Source organism: Pangasianodon hypophthalmus, chromosome 21 (assembly GCF_027358585.1).
Source record: "Pangasianodon hypophthalmus isolate fPanHyp1 chromosome 21, fPanHyp1.pri, whole genome shotgun sequence".
NCBI classification, from domain to species: domain Eukaryota; kingdom Metazoa; phylum Chordata; class Actinopteri; order Siluriformes; family Pangasiidae; genus Pangasianodon; species Pangasianodon hypophthalmus.
In genome coordinates, this window is record NC_069730.1 from 12,909,659 (window position 1) to 12,930,781 (window position 21,123).

The window sequence follows — 21,123 nt, forward strand, 5'->3', positions numbered from 1 at the left end:
TCTGTTAGGACTTTTTCTATTTCTAAGCAATAAAGAATAGAATTTCTTTTTATAGTGTCTTTTGCAATACTGATTGTTTCAGAACAGACAACATAACTGTAGAACTTCAGTTTATCTTTATTGGATGATGTTTTGTGTTGACTCCTCTTCTCATGGTTTGTTTTGAATAATGAAAGGGACTTTTAAATCTGCATTATGAATATCAATCTCATAAGTCTAAATCTGCTGCGGAGTTAAAGGATAAATTTCACATGAACACATACATCTCCCAAAGGATTTTGATAGAAAATTCACAAAATGAAGAAGGTGGTTGGCAGGAAAATTGCATGCATGTATATGTCATTATAACCTGATGGTGTATATATGTTTGACCGATTATCTACAGAAAAACAATGACAAAGAATGTCTTAATGTAAAAATACACTCACTGACCACTTTAATAGGAATATCGGTTACCTTGCTCAGTGAAAAAAGTGATCTGAGGGACTTTGACTGTGACATGGTTGTTGGTGCCTGGTTTGAGTACTGTGGATCTCCTGGGACCAGGCAATGTTTTTCCGATCTTCAATTGTCCAGTTTCAGTAACCCTGTACCCACTGCCTTCCTGTTTTTAGCTGACAGGAGTAGAACATGATGTAGTCTTCTGTTGTTGTAGCCCATCTGCTGAAAGGTTTGACATTGTGCATTCTGAGATGCTTTTCTGCTCACCACGGTTGTAAAGACATGAACCAGTGGCTCGAACCAGTCTGGCTATTTTCTCCTGACCTCTGTTGGCAACAAGGCGTTTCATCCTGCACAACTGCCACTCAATGGATGTTTTTTGTTTTTCATATCATTCTGTGTAAACTCTATAGGCTGTTGTGTCTGAAAATCCCAGGAGATCAGCAATTTCTGAAATCCTCAAACCTCAAAGTAAATAGTCACTGAGATCATATTAAAGTGACTGGTGAAAGTGTCTTATTATTATTATTACTATTTTTTTTTTTTGCAAAATGAGAAATAAACAATTAAATGGGGAACAAAATATTTTGAACTCCTGATGCTTTAAGGTTTTGACCTAATTCTACGTCTTTAAATGTATATGTCTCCCTATAAATATTCACAATCAAACATATCCAAAACACACAAAAATTGTATTATATTAATATTAATGTTATATGTCTACACTATTTTAACTTTAATTTGTGTCTGTTTAGATCAAGGAAAGAAGAGAAGACCAGAGAGAAGACACTCTAAGATAAAGAGGAACGTTTTGATACTAATACTAAAATACTAATACCACCACCACTACTACGATAATAATAATAATAATAATAATAATAATAATAATAATAATAATAATAATAATAATGAGGGACTAATGGGGCATTTGTGTATAAACATATGGGAATATACTTTATATATATATTTTTTTGTTTGTTTGTTTTTTGTTTGTTATTAATTATAAAATGTCTGACTATGTAATACGGTTACAACACTTTACTATAATAATATAATAATATAATAATATAATAATATAAGAATTGTTGTCACATAATTTTCCTTATAGATTCCTTATAGACTGTTGTCACATCTGGTTAGTGTATCCATATGTTAAGCATCTGGCTCACAGTTTATAGAGATCCCAACTAAAGGCAAGAAACTGAAGACCACCCATCCATTCATTTTTCATACCTCTCATCCTACACAGGGTCCCAGGGGAGCCTGAAGCCTATCCTAGGTGGGGGACACCCAGGACTGGGTGCCAACCTAACGCAGAGCACGAAGCCCCAACACCAGAGGTGGGTGGCAAACATGTGAGCCCATGAAAGGGTCACAGCAATATTAATTGGAAACATCAGACAAACTAAACAAATGGCTGACCATTGTTCAAATGAAGAAATGAAAGACATTAATACCTCAGATGTTTCAGGAAAGTTGCACACATTGCAGACCATTTTACTTCCTTCTAATATTGTGGTTCATTTGAACTTTCTGCTTAAAGATGGGTTCAGTGATTATTTAAATTGGATTTAGAATAATCTTTGTTTTCAGTATTTTCCATAAGTGATATTGAGGCAACTAATAGTCATTTAAATTGATTTGCTGCTAAAACAAAGCTGGGATTTGAATCACAATGTTCCGACAAATACATTTGAACATCATAGACATTCCATGAGAATACACAAGGCTGAAGTTTGCCAAAAGGATTACAGTACAAAGACAACTGAGAATTGACACAGTGCATGTTATCTATCTGAGATAATCTTAACACTATGATGCTTTGAGGAACATTGTTGTAGTCTGGCTAAGCCATATATTAAAAACACACTTTTTACAGCGGTCCATAGAGAGATAACATAATGTCCTCAGTCCTTTTCATTTGACCTCTTGGCTGCTTTTGACATATGAATAACAAGGTACCGATTTATGACATGCCTAACAATAACAGCTGTGCTCTCTCAAGGTTTATATTATATTCAGAAGGTTGGCGCCAACAAACAGCAAGAAGAATGTCAGCACCAGTAGTATTATGTCATAGGTGTTCATTTGGACTAGGTCAAATTAACCAAATTAATGTTCAGTCAATCTGCTTTCTTGTTCTAACTTTATAAAAAGACCTTTTTTTAGCTCCCCTCAACTTCCCCAAAAGACATAGACTTCAGCCCACCATTCACTAACTATTTCAGGCTACCAACTAATAGCGCTTTTCCATCAAACAGCAAAAAACAGCATGGCTCTGTAACAAATCAGTTTTTCGACTGAGACCTCAGTGACCTTCTGTAAGTCACTCTGAATAAGAGCATCTGCTAAATGCTGTAATATGCAAATGTAACTGTAAATTTGAAACCGAATGCTAGCCATATATCTTGGCCAAGATGTACTTGGCCCATCACATAACCACGCAAACCGTGAAAGAAGGACACGAAGTACTAGGCATGAATAGTATAGAAGTATGAGTAATAAAGTAGAATATTCTATACTGCCCTTGCAGGGTGAACTATTGAGCAGGAGACACAGCAGGTTTGTGTTAATGGCTGTGAGTGCACCCAATATGCCAATATGTTAATGTTTGATGAAAATAGAGAAGTTTAAGTGCAATAAGACAATAGTAAATTAGAAACAAACAAACAAATAAATAAATAAATACAAGGAGTCATGCATTTCTGTGGAGGAATCTCAAATGGTAGTCCACACCACGTACAGCACCATTATGTAATAGTCTATGAAGCAAGCAAATAAACTGAATGGGAAGCCATCTGGGATTTGGCCTGATTTGAGAATGGCAGATTTTACTTGGCTGACAGGAAAGAAAAAAAAAAAAAAAAACTGGTAGATGTATAGCGTCTTATGGTTTGCTTGGTGGTGGAAATTGTGGAAAAAGATCGACTCCACTGTCACAAATTCAGTGCATGGCGCTTGACCATATACATTTTGGTGTGAGTCTTGTCTCCACTCCTGTCCTATGATTAGGAAGTTTCCTGATCATACTCACCTGTTCTCTGCCCAGCCCTTAACTGTTGTTTCTGTTTTTTGTGAAGTCTTATTCTATATTTAGTTCATTAAGTCCATGCCTTGTTTCTGTGTATGTTTGAAGAGGTGAACAAATCTGATAGGATTAATTAAGTAGATTAGGATCATAAATATTACATACACAATCCATAACATAATTACTCTTCTCTACTCTTTTCTATTCTCTGTTCTTCAAAACTCTCCCAGAGAAAGTTTTTACATGCATTTTTTTATGTCTAGCCTAATCCCATATTTCACTCTGCATACGGTGCCTACATGAAGGAGACAAAGAAAACTTATAGGGCAGTATGGTGCCTAATTGTTTTAAAGAAATAATAATAATAATAATAATATTTATTGAATTCCAGAATATGGAGGCTGTAGTATCACTACATTTAAAGCCCACATCCTTTGGTAAACAATCATCACAGTTAAAGTATAGTTACAGTGGTGAAACATCAAACCAGAATCATGTTAATTAAGATGTGAGACAGATCCAGTTCTCCAAATCTATTTTATTCTCCTCCTTTAGGGTGTTTCAGTACTCACTCAGTCTTTCTTTTAGTGTGGGTGTGTATCGTCTTCTCATGTTTGTGAGTGAAATGGCACTTGTGTGAGTCTTTGAATTTCTGCTTGTTTATAAGATTGAATATGTGTTTGTGTGTGTGTGTGTATGTGTGTGTGTGGCAGGCGTGCAGGAGGGGGGGGTTCGGGTGACGAGGGGGCGGCTCTAAGTGTGTTTCAGCATTCATTCAATAATGCAGAGCTGGACATCCATGAATGAGTGTGTAGTGAGCGTCAGTAGTAGCCAGCTTACGCTGCCAAAGCAAACAGAAGGTGACAGAACACTGACCAGCTCATTAAATTTGTGGGTACTCTTGCTTTTGGCAATAGCTTTTCTCTACCACACATCAGAAAATACATATACAGAGTAGTCCATGAGTCACTTGACACTGAGATAGCTTTGGTGGTACATTTTATCTCCACAGATGAAATGTAACTGCAGTCTGTTAACTTTTATTCCATGTCAGAATTACAAGAGATTTTATTTTCTTTAATGTACTAAATTGTAGTCAATTTACTCCTAGCCAAACTAAACACACACTAAATCAGAATGTTTCAATCATTATTGTGTTTCTGCATTTTCTTGCTTGTGCATTGATGTCTGTGTGTATACAGTATAAAAATGTCTAATATGGGCCAGTATATGTATTGATTCTGTGCATTTAAGTCCTGTGTTCTTCAGCTACTGTAGTGCTCAATAAAGTATATCCATCCATCTTTCTATGCTAGTTAAATCTCATTTATCGCATGACAGCTACCAGCCTGGAAACACATTGTCCATTACTGTTATGCTGATAGACTTGGGAAAGACAATGGCTATTCTTTCCACTCATAGAGCAGGGTCAGTTGCACCTCTCTTGGATTCCCAGCCACAGTTGGTTATAGCATTAATGGGATTAGAACTCATGATCTCCCGGTGATTGGGTGAAACCTTAGACAGTTGCACCACTTGGGAGATTAATTACAGTCCTGTATACAAAGTCCTCCCATTTGAGAGGACTAAGAGTACTTTGGCTGCTCAGCTGTTATTGACCAGCTGTGTTTTGCTGCATCATTAGTTCATGAGAACTAACAATGATTCTGTCTAGGTTCCAATAAAAAGGGCATGTAAGAGGAAATGAAATAGAATAGCCTTGAGGGTTTTCATAATTGTGTATTGCATTGTATATACAGCATTTGTGTATACCACTCCACCCCAGTGGAAATGACAGATACTAACTGGTCATACAAGCTGGCTCATTACAGCCTACTTTTATTACTGAGATCTTATGCTTAAGGGCTCCTGGCACAAAACAAGCCAACACCAGGAACTTTCCTGTCCAGGCAGTCCCAGTGGAGATACATAGTTTTTACCTCTGTTTTTACACATTGAAATGGGAAAAATGTGTTACTGAAGTCTAAATGTATTAGGGATGAGCAAAAAAGCATTTTTGAATTTTTTATCTATCTATCTATCTATCTATCTATCTATCTATCTACTTTTATATTTATTTATTTATTTTTACTTGGTTTAAATAGATGGCCATCTTTGTGTCATGGGACACAATAAGTTTTGGTTATACAGCTGTTTATGGAAACCTCAATATCTCAGCTGAGCTACTTGGAAAACAAAATATCTCTAGAGTACATGGGTACTTGTACATATATAAGCATTTTGCACATTCTCGTTCCTCAGACTTAGAACTTAAGTCCAAATGTAATGCTCAAGATTGCTCACAGCTCCACTTTTAGGGTGAATTTATAATGGGAAGGGTTCAAGTCTCAGTCTTATTTTTTTAGGGGGTACTTTGGTAAGTATAGTGTGCATGCACAACATTTCAGGTTTGAGGCTTCTCTTGTTTTATGGGGTCGAGAAAGTACAATTTTTAAAAATTCCTGTGAACCTAAAATTTTCACTGAAATAAGTCCTTTACAGTAGCATTATGCTATAAAAAAATTTGAGTTTGAGATTTCACTGGGTACAGAGCTTGGGCTAGTAGAAATCTGGGGAAAAGCCTTCTTTATTCATGCATTTTGAGAAATGAACAGATGCAACAAATAATAAAACATATAATAAAAATGAACAGTATTTACAGTAATTATGTTTATGTTTAAACATGTATTGTCAATGAGGTCTAAAATGTTACATTTGATACTGGCAACAGTGAAGCATGGTCTGTCACAGGGTTCTTCAAATCTGCAGAGTTTAGCTCCAACTTCCAAACTTACCTGCCTATAATTTTCTAGTAATCCTGAAGATCTTGGTGAGCGTGTTGTCCAGGATGGTGAGTGGGGGTAGTGCCAGGGGGTTCCGCCTGAAGTCCACTATCATCTCCACTGTTTTGAGCATGTTCAGCTCCAGGTTGTTTCGAATGCACCAGACAGCCCAGCTGCTCAACTTCCCTTATGTATGCAGACTCATCACCATCCTGGATGAGGCCAATGACTGTGGTGTCATCTGCAAACTTCAGGAGCTTAACAGAGGGGTCTGAGGAGGTTCACTCATTTGTGTAGAGGGAGAATAGAAGTGGGGAGAGCACACAACCCTGAGGAGCACCAGTGCTAACTGAGCAGGTGTTAGATGTAAATTTTCCCAGCCTCACTAGCTGCTGCCTGTCTGTCAGGAAGTTGGTGATCTACTGATAGATGGAGGTGGGCACAGAGAGCTGTGTTAGTTTGGTCTGTTGAGGTGTTGCAGGATGTAATGCAGTCCCATTTTGACTGCATCATCCACTGACCTGTTTGCTCTGTACGCAAACTGAAAGGGATCTAGTAGGGGTCCAGTGATGTTCTTCAGGTGGGTCAACACTAGTCTCTCAAATATCTTCATGACCACAGATGTTAAGGCAACAGGTCTGTAGTCATTCAGCCCAGAGTTCTTGGAATTCTTTCGGACAGGGATGATGGAGTGTTTGAAGCAGGAAGGGACTTTGCACTGCTCCAGTGATCTGTTGAGGTTCCGTGTGAAGATGGGTGTCAGCTGGTCTGCACAGACTTTCAGACAGATGGGTGAGATATTGTCTGGTCCTGGTGCTTTCCTGATTTTCTCCTGAAGAGCTGACACACATTCATTTCACAGATCCTAAGTGCAGGTTGAGTATCAAGATGGGGGTGAGGGGGGGGTTACAGGAGGTGTTGATGGTTGTGTGGAGAGATGTTGGTCAGAGTGGGTGTGGGGTGTGAGATTGCCTCTTTCAAATAAGAGAAGTCTCAAACCTGAAATGTTATGTATGCACACTATACTTACCTAGCTACCCCGTAAAAATTTTTAGACTAAGACTCGAGCCCTTCCCATTATAAAGTCACCCTAAATGTGGAACTATGAGGAATCTTGAGCATTACAATTAGACTTAAGTTCAAAGCCTAAGGAACAAGAATATGCAAAAAATTTTATATAAACTATTTTATTGTTTATATATGTACCTTGTAATGTGCTCTAGAGGTCAGTTTTTGTTCTAAGGAGCTAGGACCATCCCTACCCGAGATATTGAGGTTTCCATAAACAGCTGTATAACCAAAATTTGTTGCGTGCCATGACATAAAGATGGCCATCGTGGTTAACCCAAGTAAAATAAAAAAAATAAAAAATGGTGGTTTTGCAATGCCAATACATAGAGATAATTGCTCAAAAAAATTTGAAAAATTAAAAATGGTCAAGCAACCAACTTTACAATTATTGGACCACTTGAGATAGACTGACCCACTGCAAAGGTTCTGAATAGATATGTACTTTACCAGTTGTGGTCACTAAAAGCCAAAAATCCTGAAAGCAACTCTCCAATGATATTCCCAGTTAAAAGTAAAAATTGGTCCCAATCACAACCTAAGGGATATGGGGGAAAAAAACATCTAGACCAATCCCGCAGAGAATAAACTGTCTCAGTCTGTACTACTACTCAAACTGTCTATCATGCATAGCTAAAGCCACACACCTGGGACATTAGCCACACAATAGTAGACTTGGGTTTTCTGAAAATGCATAGAAACAAAGGAAACATTCTGCTGTCAACTACTATGTTTGGTTATTAATATAACTGAGACTGATCTTATGTGGAGAAATGTTAATTTTTTTTAAACATTATAAGAAATATTAGAGTTTGATTTAGTGGAGTGCTTCTGATTTTCATTGAAACAGTCTGTTGGTCAGTTGCTTAAATCCACTTTACAGTACAAACATATGTAGTGTAACTGCACATTAACATCTGCCCTTCTACCATTTCATTTTATTCCCCAATCTATCTATAAATCCCAAGACCTAAATGCCCACTTTTGGTAAATTGTTTCAACTAACGCAACTAAAAGCACAATGACCTTATATATGATTGTGAGTGTTCATAAAATGTAACTGGTTATCTTATATCCAAAATTCTAATTAGTTTTATTCATTCATACCCTGGAAGGCAGCAGCATGGCCCAAGAGCAGGTATTTGAGTTCGAAGCTGTATGACCTGATATTCTGCACAGTATCCCTCACCGCTGCAACTTTGTAGCTCTCCTCCATCTTACGTGTACAGCAGGATGGTCCAGCATGCTTACACACCAACAGGTTCACATCTGGTAGAAAGAAAGGTCATTGAATGTCCAGTTTCAATACACGTAGTAGGTAACTTATTGGTAAAATATAAAACTCATTTAGTTACAGGGTCTACAAAGGATTATGTTTGGGAAGATTAGGTTTGAGCTGAAATCTCTGTAACACTTTATCCCTGCAATTTCCCTTCCATAAACAGTGTCTTCCCCTCTGCAGCCCTGGGGCTGGATATACTTGACAATTGATTGCACACATATGGTTTTTTTTGTTGTTGTTTGCTTGTGTATGAACGCAGTGATTAATTTTGTATAGTTTTATTTTTGCTATTTACAAGTGATATATGTATATGTATGTGTGTTTGCATGCCCATATATATATATATATATATATATATATATATATATATACATTCAGGTCCGGAAGTATTTGGACAATGACAGAGTTTTTGTGATTTTGCCTTTATACAAGAGACATATTTAAGAGGTTCCACAAACATATGGCATTTACCATTTAGGAATTACAGCCATTTTCAACAAAGTACCTCCATTTTCAGGGGTTCAAAGGTATTTGGACAAAGTGACATACCTACACATAGTAGGTAACTTATTGGTAAAATGTAAAACTCATTTAGTTACAGGGTCTACAAAGGATTATGTTTGGGAAGATTAGGTTTGAGCTGAAATAACTATATATATATATGTGTGTGTGTGTGTGTGTGTGTGTGTGTTAAATGACAATAATGGCATGGACAGTTTTAGCTTCCACAATACTTCAATGCTTCCACATTTACAAGACTGCGAGTGGTGCTGAATCCAAGCCAGAGATGGTAAAAATAGACATCCTGCTACATGTACTACGTAATGAAGCAATAGAGGTTTATAAAACCCTGCCTACTGAATTTGAGGGAGATGGAGCATAAAAAAAGATGGTATAATAGACACCTTTGAAAAAAGAAGAAAACTGTTTTGGGCTCTTGAGTATAGACAAGCACATCACTTAAGCAAAAAAGAAAAGAAATTTTGGTGAAGCAGAAAATTATTTGATTAGAGATAAAATCATGTTCAGCATAAATGATCAGCATCACTGTTTGAAAGAGACACTGTTGAGAGATTCTGGTCTCACTCTTGATTATTGATAAGTCTATTGAGGTTAAGAGCTACAGAAACAGCCAAACACAGATAAAAGCAATGGGAAAGTCAGGTAAGACCAGGCACATTGTCCAAAATAAATCAAGCAATGCAAAGCAAAAAAAACACCTGAAAAAATGCAGGAAAAGCCAAGAAAAGTGGCTGGGTTTTAACCATAACGGCCTACACTCCATGGGGATTTGCCTAAGAGACATACCTTCAGAGCAGTCACGTGGCAAGACACTGAGACATGCTTTCAACCAAGTAAGAGCAATGGTCATTTAGTTCAGCCTGGAGTCAAAGGGAACAAAGGTCGCATGCACAAATGAATACAGCTGAAGGGCAAGTCTTATAACCATACTAATGAGTTTGTCGAAAACTTATTGTTGCTCAGTATCTCAAAACAAGTTGAGTTTCATATTTGATTTTTTTTTACTGCACGTTCACCTGTCCATTGTGAGCAGCATTTAAATGGAGCATTTGAAAAGGTTTTCATTCATTCCTTAAGATGCATGACTGCACTGTTTTATTTTACTTTCATACTGCATTTTAAACTGTTTTATCACTCATTTTCTCATTGCCTTTATTTGAACTTCATTTACATATTGTTTCCTCCACTACTTAGCTTGTGACTGTCATGCCAATGCTGGAATCAGCGTCAAACTCCAACTCCCATGCAGCAGCACAGTCTACAAACATGGGCACCATGGATGACAACTACCAACACACACATTCACTGTCACATTCTAGGTCTCCAGAGTACTGATACAACATACCTGGTTTCAATCACTCACACACCCTATAAACACAGTCTGGACACCCATTCAATGCGAAGTATCACTGAGTGTTGTTTACTCACATGATGTACCAAGGCTGTTTCCCGTACACGTTTATATGGTTTGGGATCTGGTTTATGTATTTCTGGTTTTGCCCTGATTACCCTGATTGCAGATCACCTGACTTTTTGCTTGTTTTTGACCATGATATTGCCTAGAGTTTTAGATTTGTTTGCCCATTTTTTGCATAATAAAGCAATACCTGGAAATGCAGCTGTCTCTGCCACCTGACAGTGACATCATTCATGCAATTCTTTTTTTTTTTAAATCACCCACAACACATTCACTAACTGCATACAATTTGTCCAACTGCACATTCAAATTAGTACTCATTATTTGAGATCTTATTAGATCAGGGCCTAAATGTACAAGCTTAGTCATAAATACTCTCTTAATATCCATTTTCATTTCCTCATTAGGGTGATGATCTAATGCTTACTGCTATTGGAAACCTTAACTTAGTGCTGTGAGCCACACACACACACACACACACACACACACTTACAGTCACATAGCAAGGACACTCAGTACTGTCATTCAAATAAAGACAGCCCTGTCCATTTAATTGTAATGAAGCTTTTTAAGCACACACACATAGGCACACACTCAACATTCTGGCATACACACCATACTGACATCACAGACAGAATTAACTGCTGTGACACTGGAGCCCTCGGAAATTGAGGCCCAGGATCGCACGCAGCACCTTGGCCCTCAACAGAGGGAGGGAAGGGGATTGGGGGAAAGGGAAGGGGGTAGGAAATGGGGACAGAAAGCCTATGCAATGAAAGCTGACCCCAAGAAATGTCTCTCAAGCATTCACTCACTATCACTCCGCAACCCTGACCCAAGCTTTGTGCCACCCATTCCAAATCTGGCCTTGAAACACAATAGGGGTGGATAGCTCTCGCCATCTCTTGCTATCAGCATACCCTGGCAATGCATCAGTGTGGCTTAATTATCTAGGTTGAACCAGCTGCTGTGTTTCCCAAAGGAGTGAAGTCATAACCTCTGTCCCTTTTTTTTTTTATTATTTTTTCTCATACTTAACATTCATACTTCCTATCACATGCCATCTTTCATATGATCTTTCTGCTATCATGTCAGCTGTCTATGAAGTATTCTCTAAACATTCACTGAGTACACATATATTGCATTACAAACCATCAGTTAGTGTTTGAAATCAGCAGTTTTTTTTTATTAGCAAGAAATTCTTTTCTGATCTTGATTGCCAAGAAAGCCTCTTTTCTGATTAATAACCAAATATAGCAGAAGCACAATGCTTTTGGTTACTGCACATTCACAGCACACAACACCAGATACCATTAACATGCCCATGAAATGATATGAGAGCCTGATTTAATTCTGTATGTTGATGTATGAAACAGGAAGGGAGTGTGTCAAAGGGCTTAACTGATTCCTACAATAGCCAATAGCATGGAATACTACACACCTCACCCCCCAAATCTAAACACTCAGCTGTGGCATAGCAAACTGACTAAATAAGAGGCCACAGGTTTAAATAGAGCTTGTTAGGATTACTGGGATTTCGCATTGCCAATTTGCCCATTACGACTTTGTCATGTTCGTTATCCTAGAGCATATACTTCCAGCCACCATGCACTGGGTTAGTACAGGGCCATGGGTCACGTGTTATGAGCCTGCAGCAGTTTTCTTACCTCTTCCCCGTAGCAGGGAGAGCATTAGGCTCCAAACAGAGGAGAGGGAAAAGACTGCCATTTATCATAATAAAACTGTATTGAGAAATAGGCTTTTTGGACAAATCAATCTCTCTCATACACACACCAACAAACTAACATGCCTTCATAGGCCCAAATGCTTGCTGTATTGCCATTTCATAAACACGCATTAGCTGTTTATTAAACTGAGCCTCACAGCACACAGACCATCACAATTATTGCAGCCCGCAACAGTCGTACATTTTTGATCCAAGATCAAGATTTTGAAAGGTAGACGAGTGCAAACATACACACATATAGACTCCAATCCATCTTTTTTAACACACAAGGGATTGTTTGGAAGGAGAATAACATGAAAGAAGCTGCACAACCACTACAATAAAAATTACATATGGTTGATGCTTAACTTGCTGCTACTGTAGAGCAGTACCCGCAATTTGTTTGCCGGGCGGGACAAATGTCTTCTAGAGAGCATCCTCCATTAATGGAGGATGAATCAGCAAAATGTTTACCATTTTCTGGAAAATCATAAACTGTAAAATTGCAATAAGCATATCGAGAAAACACTTTTTATTATTTTGTTTGATATATTCCATCTTATTTGGGTTTACTGTGACTCATACAAAAAGCTCTAAAACACCAATTTTAATTTCATAGACTTTAATGTATGGGGAGTTAATGAAAGAATAATGCTTGACTAATACACACGCTTGACTATTTTGCATTTTGACTCACAATTTTCCACCGGTTGAATACTGATTTTTCATATAACAACTGTGTAATACTTTTATTACTGTGAACACAAATCTTAATATAAACAAGATCAAGACAATGCAGCTTTAAACATTAGCTTGCCAGGGCTACATATTTTTTCCCAAATACAATAAGAAAATAAAATATATAAAATGTTTGCCAGGGACAATCACTTGGCATTTGGAATGCATGTATATTTCTCATTTATAGAGTAGTCTACCTTAGCTAAAGTTTCAGCTAAAATAACCTATAAATATATTGTACCATTTTGGATTTGCAGGCTGAGACCTTTCAATATTATCAGTTTTAGTGACCCAGCCAAAAAGAACCCAAAGGAATGACTGAGAAAAACATGACTGTGATCATTAACATCCCACAAGTAATCACAGTAAAAGTAACTAGATACACATGTTTAAATTACACAATTGTATTAATAATTTTGTTTTGAAGATTTCACTCCAGAGTTGTTTATGTGCACACAGTCCCATGGCTCTTCCTAACTAAGGCCTACATTCATCTTCTAAACCCCTAATCACCCACAGGTGACCAATACCCGCTGCCTAATTAGCTGGATTAGAGCTTAATTCCATTCTCATTGCTCACACACTCACAAATATATGTGAAAAATTTCTCAATGTGCTTTTGATCTGAGTTGATGGAGTTATGTGTGTGTGTGTGTGTGTGTGTGTGCGCGCACACTCTATATCCACAGATTACACCATCTCTTTCCCCACTGTGCAAATTCAACCAATCATGTTATTCAACACCTGGTCCTGGGAAGAAACAGCAAATCCCAGACCATAACTTTCAAATAGTCCAGAGATTGTATTTACTTATTTATCTATTTATTTTGTGAATTTATGGTGTGGTGGTACAAATCGAGCAAGTGTGATAATGGCAAATTTCATTTGCTGTAATTTTGGCTTCAGGAATGTCTTGGCTCCTCTCAGAAATTTTGGCAAATAGTATGTTGGTTCTATGAGTGTAGTCTTTTGCATATCTCACTGTTCTGTCATTATATATAAATTATGACATCAGATTTTTAATTTTTCTTTTATTATTAAAAATGCAGCAATTTAAACTAATGCAAGAAGATCTGTGTAGATTGAGCATCTATTATCTAATGGATATCTGATAAATCAGAAGATCTCAAACCTTTTGTTGCCTGGAACCCCTGTATATAAAAGTGCATAAAACATTAGAATTGCCCCATCTAATAACATTTATTTACTGGAGACATGAGATTTTTTAATTCCTAAATTTCACCCATAGAACACAAACTAGTGACACTACGGTAAAAGACTTAGAGCATTTTATATTAACAGCATTTGTTTTCTCCAGTTTCCTCCACCTCACAAAAACATGCTGGTAGGTAGATTGGCTATGTAGATTGGCCCAGGTGTAAATGAGTGTGTGTGTGTGTGTGTGTGTGTGTGTGGTGCCCTGCAAAGGCTGGCCATTAGAAGTACAGTATGTTCACACAAGGGTTCTGCAAACATTGTCAATATTTCATGTAATCTCAAACTAAATTAATCTCAAACTGAATTAGAAACTGAAACTTTAACATTACCTGTAACATTATAACCTAATAACATACATAACACAGTTTGGGGTATGTGGGTGTTGTTTGCTTGGTTGAAGTGTACTAACGGTCCTTTAGCATACCTATTTATTTCTACAGAGTTAATCCAGCAGGGTTATTTGATCTATGTGGAATGAAAGGTTGCATTCACAAAGGCAATTTCTGGTGCTTGTACATGTACAGAGGGACTTTGGAGAATTATTTGGTCTTTGGATAATGGGACTGAATAAATCTCAGTGGCTAATATGGTGGGAGTTAGCAACATTGAGTACTGCAGCTCTAATACACTATATGGCCAAAACGTTTGTGGAAAACTGACCATTATACCCATATGTGCTTTTTTGAACATGGTGTCACAGTAACCTCCACTCTTCTGGGAAGGCTTTTCACTAGATTTTGGAGCATGTCAGGAAAGGAGCCCTGGGATGCAGTTGGCATTCCAGTTCATCCCAAAGGTTTTCAGTGGGGTTGAGGTCAGTGCTTTGTGCAGGCCACTTGAGTCCTTCCACTCCAACCTTGGCAAACCATGTCATCATGGACCTTGCTTTGTGCACAGGGGCACTGTCACTGTCAAGTTTGGGCCTCATAGTTCCAGTGAAGGGAAATTGTAATGCTACAGCATACATAGGCCTCCTGCACAATTTTGCTTCCAACTTTGTGGCAACAGTTTGGGTAAGACCCACATATGGGTGTGATGGTCAGGTGTCCACAAACTTTTGGCCATATAGTGCAGCTCTAACTGTGGTCAAGTCCATTCTCATTGCTCAAATCAACATAACCCTTGTTACTGCAGGTTCAAAAGTGAATAAATATATTTGACCTGAGGCAGTGAAGTCCAGAAAGAGAAGATTTATTGATCCAAATTAACTCTATTTGCCTTCTTGTAAATACAGTCTTTATGCAATGCAAATGTTGTTGTAATTTAAATATTTCAACACTGACTTCAAGCGGGGAGGCAGACTTAAAAACCTTCATAATTATGCTGTTTTTTGGGGGGAGTATTTTTTATTTACAGTATATACCAGTTCCAACATAGCTTTAATAGTTAATAGTGGAAGTAGCCAACTGATACTAACCCTTATTTTAATAATCCTTTATAGAAACCTTCTTGCTTTGAACTGTTGGCATAAGTCATCAAATAAAAATGTTTACCTGTTGGTTTTGTGAGGACCCTTGCTTTAAGAAAACATCTCTCCAAAAGAACTGGGCAATAAAACTGCATTTTCTGCAAGTGCCTGCAGTATTTATCTTAGTTCAAACTGGCACTAATTCTTGCGGTGTGCCAACCAGAGAGTGTGCAACCTGGGCCAAGAACAGGAAATGGGGGGAGCTGGAGGTTTGGGGTGTATTTGGATAAAAGGTTAAGCAGAGTGGATTCAAAAATTGGAGGAAAGACTCCACTACTACTAGGTTCAGGTTTAAAAAATCTAGACATTATACAAGGTAGGGCTTTGAAAATGTAGTCTCAAAGTAAAACACAGCCCACCAAGTAAAACTGGACATATGCCTCAAGGTCCAGTATGAACCACAGTCAGGACAGAATAGGCACAGGGAACTTTTCATACACATACGCATACCACACACACACACACACAAACACAGTCTGCCAGTATGACTTTAAATGGTCTCTACTACTACTCAAACAAATATGTTTCCCTTACCTTTACCTGGTCACTTAAACATACCAGACGTTCCTTTATAACTACTAAAAAAAACATACATGTTTATCTTCTGAAAATAAACAAACTTTAAAATTATATAATCACAGATTCCTTACATTATAGTCTCACTTAGAAATGACCTATACCTAAAGTCACACATCCCAAATATTCCAATACCAGTTTTATCATTGTTCTTTCAATAAATATTGAGCAATTCTGAAAATGTATAAACAAACTATTATTTATAAAATTTTGATGAAAAAATATATAACACAATATGGGAGAAGTTTAATATATATTTAATAATAATATATATATAATAAATATATATATTTAATGCCAGAAACATATCAGCCACAGCCTATAATCATAATAATGATTATAATAATGTTCCATATACTGTATACTACAGGGTGTCCCACAAGTCTCCATACATTAATTAACACTTTTTAGTAAAATGTCTTCCAAAATCTGTCATACTTAGTTTATATATTTTTTTCAGATAGCCTTTAAATATGCCTTTGACAAAAGAACAATGTATTGAAATCATTCTCATGGCTGGATCCGGAAGCTGTCGCAAAGGTTGGACGGGACTTGGCAAGCACATCACACACGAAACTACCAAACTTGAAGCCAAAGTTGCGAGAGACAACTCCATGTGGGTTTACAAAGAAATGGCAATCATATCAAGCAAGTATATAGGTTTTTTGTTTTTTTTTCTCTGCCCAATATAAGTATATTCATAAGGGTAAGAAAAGCACAGGTTGAACCTAGATTAGTGCCGTTACTGTTTGATCTGGACTAAATAGACTGGACTAAATGATAAGCCCTGCTTTATGTAATAGCTTAAATGCCAGCTTCAACACAAGGCTCATCTAAGGGTTAATGATGAGGTAAACACTGAATTTAACACCTGGAGCAGCACCATATAGAACACTGGGTTAAACTGATTTAGAATTGATTTCAGACCTCAGCTAAAGGCATGCAGTGACACAATAAGAAGTAGCTGACTGAGCAAAGTGGGGTGCAGAAGGAGAGTATGTTGAAAGGCTGTCTGAAGGAAAGTAAATAGGAGTTGAGAAGCTGAGACTTTCTTCCAGTGCCAGAGATCAACTGTATGAATGTGGGAGCTGTTCTCCCATCAAAGAGGCAAACCCACTTTCATGCACTGACCAAAGGCTATTTGATGTTCTAAATAAGCAACGTTAGCAAGGTAAAGGTAAGGGTAACAAAAATAATATTTTTTTCCATAAAAAATAATATGTCAGAATGGTTCTATTACATGGCGGGAGGGAGTCAATTCATGCTCCTTACAAAATAGGAACTTTAGATACCAGCTGACAAAATTAATAATCTGACCATGATATCAATATCAAAGCTTACTCAAAACAGTTTGTTTCATCAGTCTTTCTAAAGTTCAGAGATTAAGAGATCACCTTCATTTACCCATGTGTCTCAGAGTGTGTCCCAGAGTGTGTCCCATAGATAACTGGGTTAATCTATTCCATGGCACCTGCCAATCAGGTTTTTGTTATGCCACATGGCAGAAAGTGGAATTTAGGCCTCTATTTAGGATTAAGATTCAGAATAACAGAAGTTAATTTGCATATGGAATGACTAGGCAATTTGTGGGTGATTTACAAAGAAAAACTGTGTGAATTACATTGCATGCAAAGTAGAGAGAGAAAGTAATGTAAATGAGGTTTTTGCATTCACTAAATGTTCTCTGTAGTCACAGTGGGTTAAAAAATTCAAAGATTTAAACCCAAGTGTTATGTCAGCTCAAGGTAGTAAAACAGGTTGAAAAATTGTTCAAAGTGCAGTTGGAATAAAGAAAATTGAAAAACCTCGACATGAGTATGTTATAAAACCTAGACATTAGCGTGTTTTTATCTTATAAAAGTGTAAGTTAATTAAATACTTTTCAAATTGTCTTCAGCCTTGTGGTGAATATTTAATATAAAAGTTTACTGGGGTAACATGCAAAAACTTTCTGATTTTTACTGATTACTTTCTGATAAGGCACAATTTCAATAAATATTCTTTTTATTATGACTTAGTAAATGATTTTTTGGTTTTTTTGACAAAAAAGATTTTGGCATAAATGATCTGCAAATTTAATACATTCCCATACAAATTTGTGAGTACAATCTGTGTTTCCAAAGGGACTTCAAGGCTCTCTCATTCAAATTGGGCAGAAAATTTATTTTGAAGCCAACCTTTAGAGAGAAAATTGTATATTGTACATACATTCAGGCCAAACACACAGAACAGAAAACACGTTATTTTGTTCATATGAAAGATGCAACACTCTGTAGACCCTGATTACAAAAAAGGTAAAAGCTAATTTACTATCAGGGGCTTGCATTTTTCTTTTCCAAGCCAGTTGTTTAAAAAGCTGTCACAAAAGGCATCTAACTGAAAGATCATGATGTACTTTTCTCAGTATTGTGAGTACTGTAAGGTGTATGTGCTTTGCCTTAATTGACTGAACTACCAATCATTTAAATTTCACTTTTTCCCTCATTACATACTTCAATTGCTTGTAAATGTTGAATAAGAATATGTAATTTACATTTTCATAATATGGCTCCACAGCTTTCTTGCAATTTTGTTAGCAAAACCTTAGTGAAACTACTTATGTAGTTATAAAAAAAAATTGTGATGCCATGTTTTATGAAGGAAATTGGGTGTCTCTAAAAATGACTTTTTACCATATTGATCACCTTCATCGTAATGCCAAACAAAATCTGGGTTTAAATTGGTAAATCTCTAGGGCTCTAAAAAGAAGCTTTACAGATATCAAAATATATTTATTGCAATTTTAATACTACTCTCATATTTTCAGCAACTTTTCCCAGTAGTATGGCATTAAAAGGCTCAACAGCTTCACTTCTCTACAGAACTTACATGATGTTTTTTTTTTCTTTGTGCAATGTTGTAAAAAAGAATGATTCGTAATGGTGTCAAATTTAATAGAGAGTAATTCACAGCAGTGTCGATTTTATTAGAAGGGGGTTTAGATTTATTGGATAGAGAAGGAATACCAAAATACCAAAGCCAAAGCAATGTAACTAAAGCTACCTTGAGTTTTCTGAGTTAGGAATATGAATGACGTTTCTATAGGAGAATTTGGAGTGAGTCAGTCTGAAACCTAGAGCAGCAACAGTATGTTTTCAAAGAAAATTATCTCTTTCTTCATTCAGTAATGGATGGCATGGGCTTTGTAACATCAGCACGTAATCCTGATATAGTTCACTTGGCCGCATTAATACAGATCATATCTTTTAGTAAACCAGTGGATAAGCATTTTTGTGGCATTGATTACTTAAAGCTCTTATGCTATCCCTGGCTAAATGCCACTATCATTAATTAAAAGCCCTTGTTGGCAGGATTTTATACTTTAGGCCAATGATGAAATAATAAAAAAGAGAGATTGTCTTATAAATACACTGCATTCTTGTTTCAGTTGAAATGTCAGGTATCACTTCCATGTATGATCAGCTTAATTTACAAGATTTCTTGTGCAAATGAACATCTACTATGCTTAAAATACTTTTAAATATTTTTTAGTCTTTTTCTAACAATTGCAAAATATTCTTATACGCTGGAACTGCCTTTTTACTCAGTTTTGCTCCTACAGACCTCTACTGATTATCATAACAGCATAATGATGCGTATGCTGTGTCTGTTTTATTTTTCCTTAGCATATCACCATATCTTGTATGCTTTTATCATTCTTAATGCATTATTTTGTTTTTAGTGAAATATTATTTCATGTCTTGGATTAATATTAATTTTTTTGTGTTTGTCATTGAACTACATATAAAGGAAAAGTACCAAAATCAAAATGATCAATATGCATATATATATATATATACATGAAGAAAAAATCTAAATTCATCAATAAAATTGGTCTTGTATTGTGAATTTACTGTTCTAACTATAAGCTCTTTTCCAACTCACTTGAAAATAACATTGACATAAATAAAACTATGCTTTGTGAATCCCCTAAACAGCTCTGCATAAAATGCTATTTGTGACAGGGTTCGTCGGTGTCAGCGGTTAGAAACACTTTGGCATGCCTGGCATTCCAGACTCCTGGTCCAGACTTCTTGTTGTCTGTGTCTACAGTCTTGCAGGCTGACTAAGCTCTGTGTCATTGCCCTGTGCCTGTCAGCTGTCACAGAGTCTGAGTCCACAGTTAAAGGGGTAATTTAGGCAAGCAGTTCTAATATAAGAAAGAACAGCAGCTAGCTGGTTAGTGCCCATTGATGCATTATGGTTATCATTCATTCATTCATTAAACTTCAGTAACTGCTTTCAGCTACAGGAACACTGTACACAAGGTGAGAATACACCATGGATGGGATGCCAGTCCATCTCAGGGCACACACATTCACACATTAATTCACACTCCGGGGCATTTTAGCATAGCCAATCCATCTACATGCATGTTTTTGAGTGGTGGGAGGAAACTGGATTACCCAGATGAAGCCCACAGGGGGGCATGGGGATAACTAAAAAAATTAAAATAAATTTAGTGCAAATGTTTACTACCACAAGAAAAATGAATTTCCAATAATATTCTTACCCTACCAGAATATATAGCCTGTGCAATATGCTAGTGAACTCAAATTTAATTCTGAGTAGGTTGTGAATTCGTCAAATACTGGGGTCTGAATGTCTTCAGGCGTCCTAGGACATGAAACTTAAATATATCCTTTAAAAGGTCAAGGGGACTCAAGTAACTTCTAATTTATCATAAATTCAATAAGATGATTCATAACCGATGCACTGAATATATGCAAGTTATATATAGTAGATATAAAAAGTCTTCATACTCCTGTTAAAACTGCAGTTTTAAAACTGTTTTTGTGATGTAAAAAAACGAAAGC

The 21,123-nt window shown here is 36.7% G+C and overlaps 1 protein-coding gene across 2 annotated transcripts in view; it reads right to left on the reverse strand.

Annotated features, from left to right (window-relative positions):
* The window catches only part of gpc5c (glypican 5c), an 88,881-nt gene that overhangs the window by 63,898 nt on the left and 3,860 nt on the right, over window positions 1-21,123 (reverse strand). For both annotated transcript variants that reach the window (XM_026925637.3, XM_026925636.3), the window contains exon 2: window positions 8,428-8,589. In XM_026925637.3, the coding sequence (XP_026781438.3) occupies window positions 8,428-8,589 (162 nt within the window). The remainder of the gene's footprint in view (window positions 1-8,427; window positions 8,590-21,123) is intronic.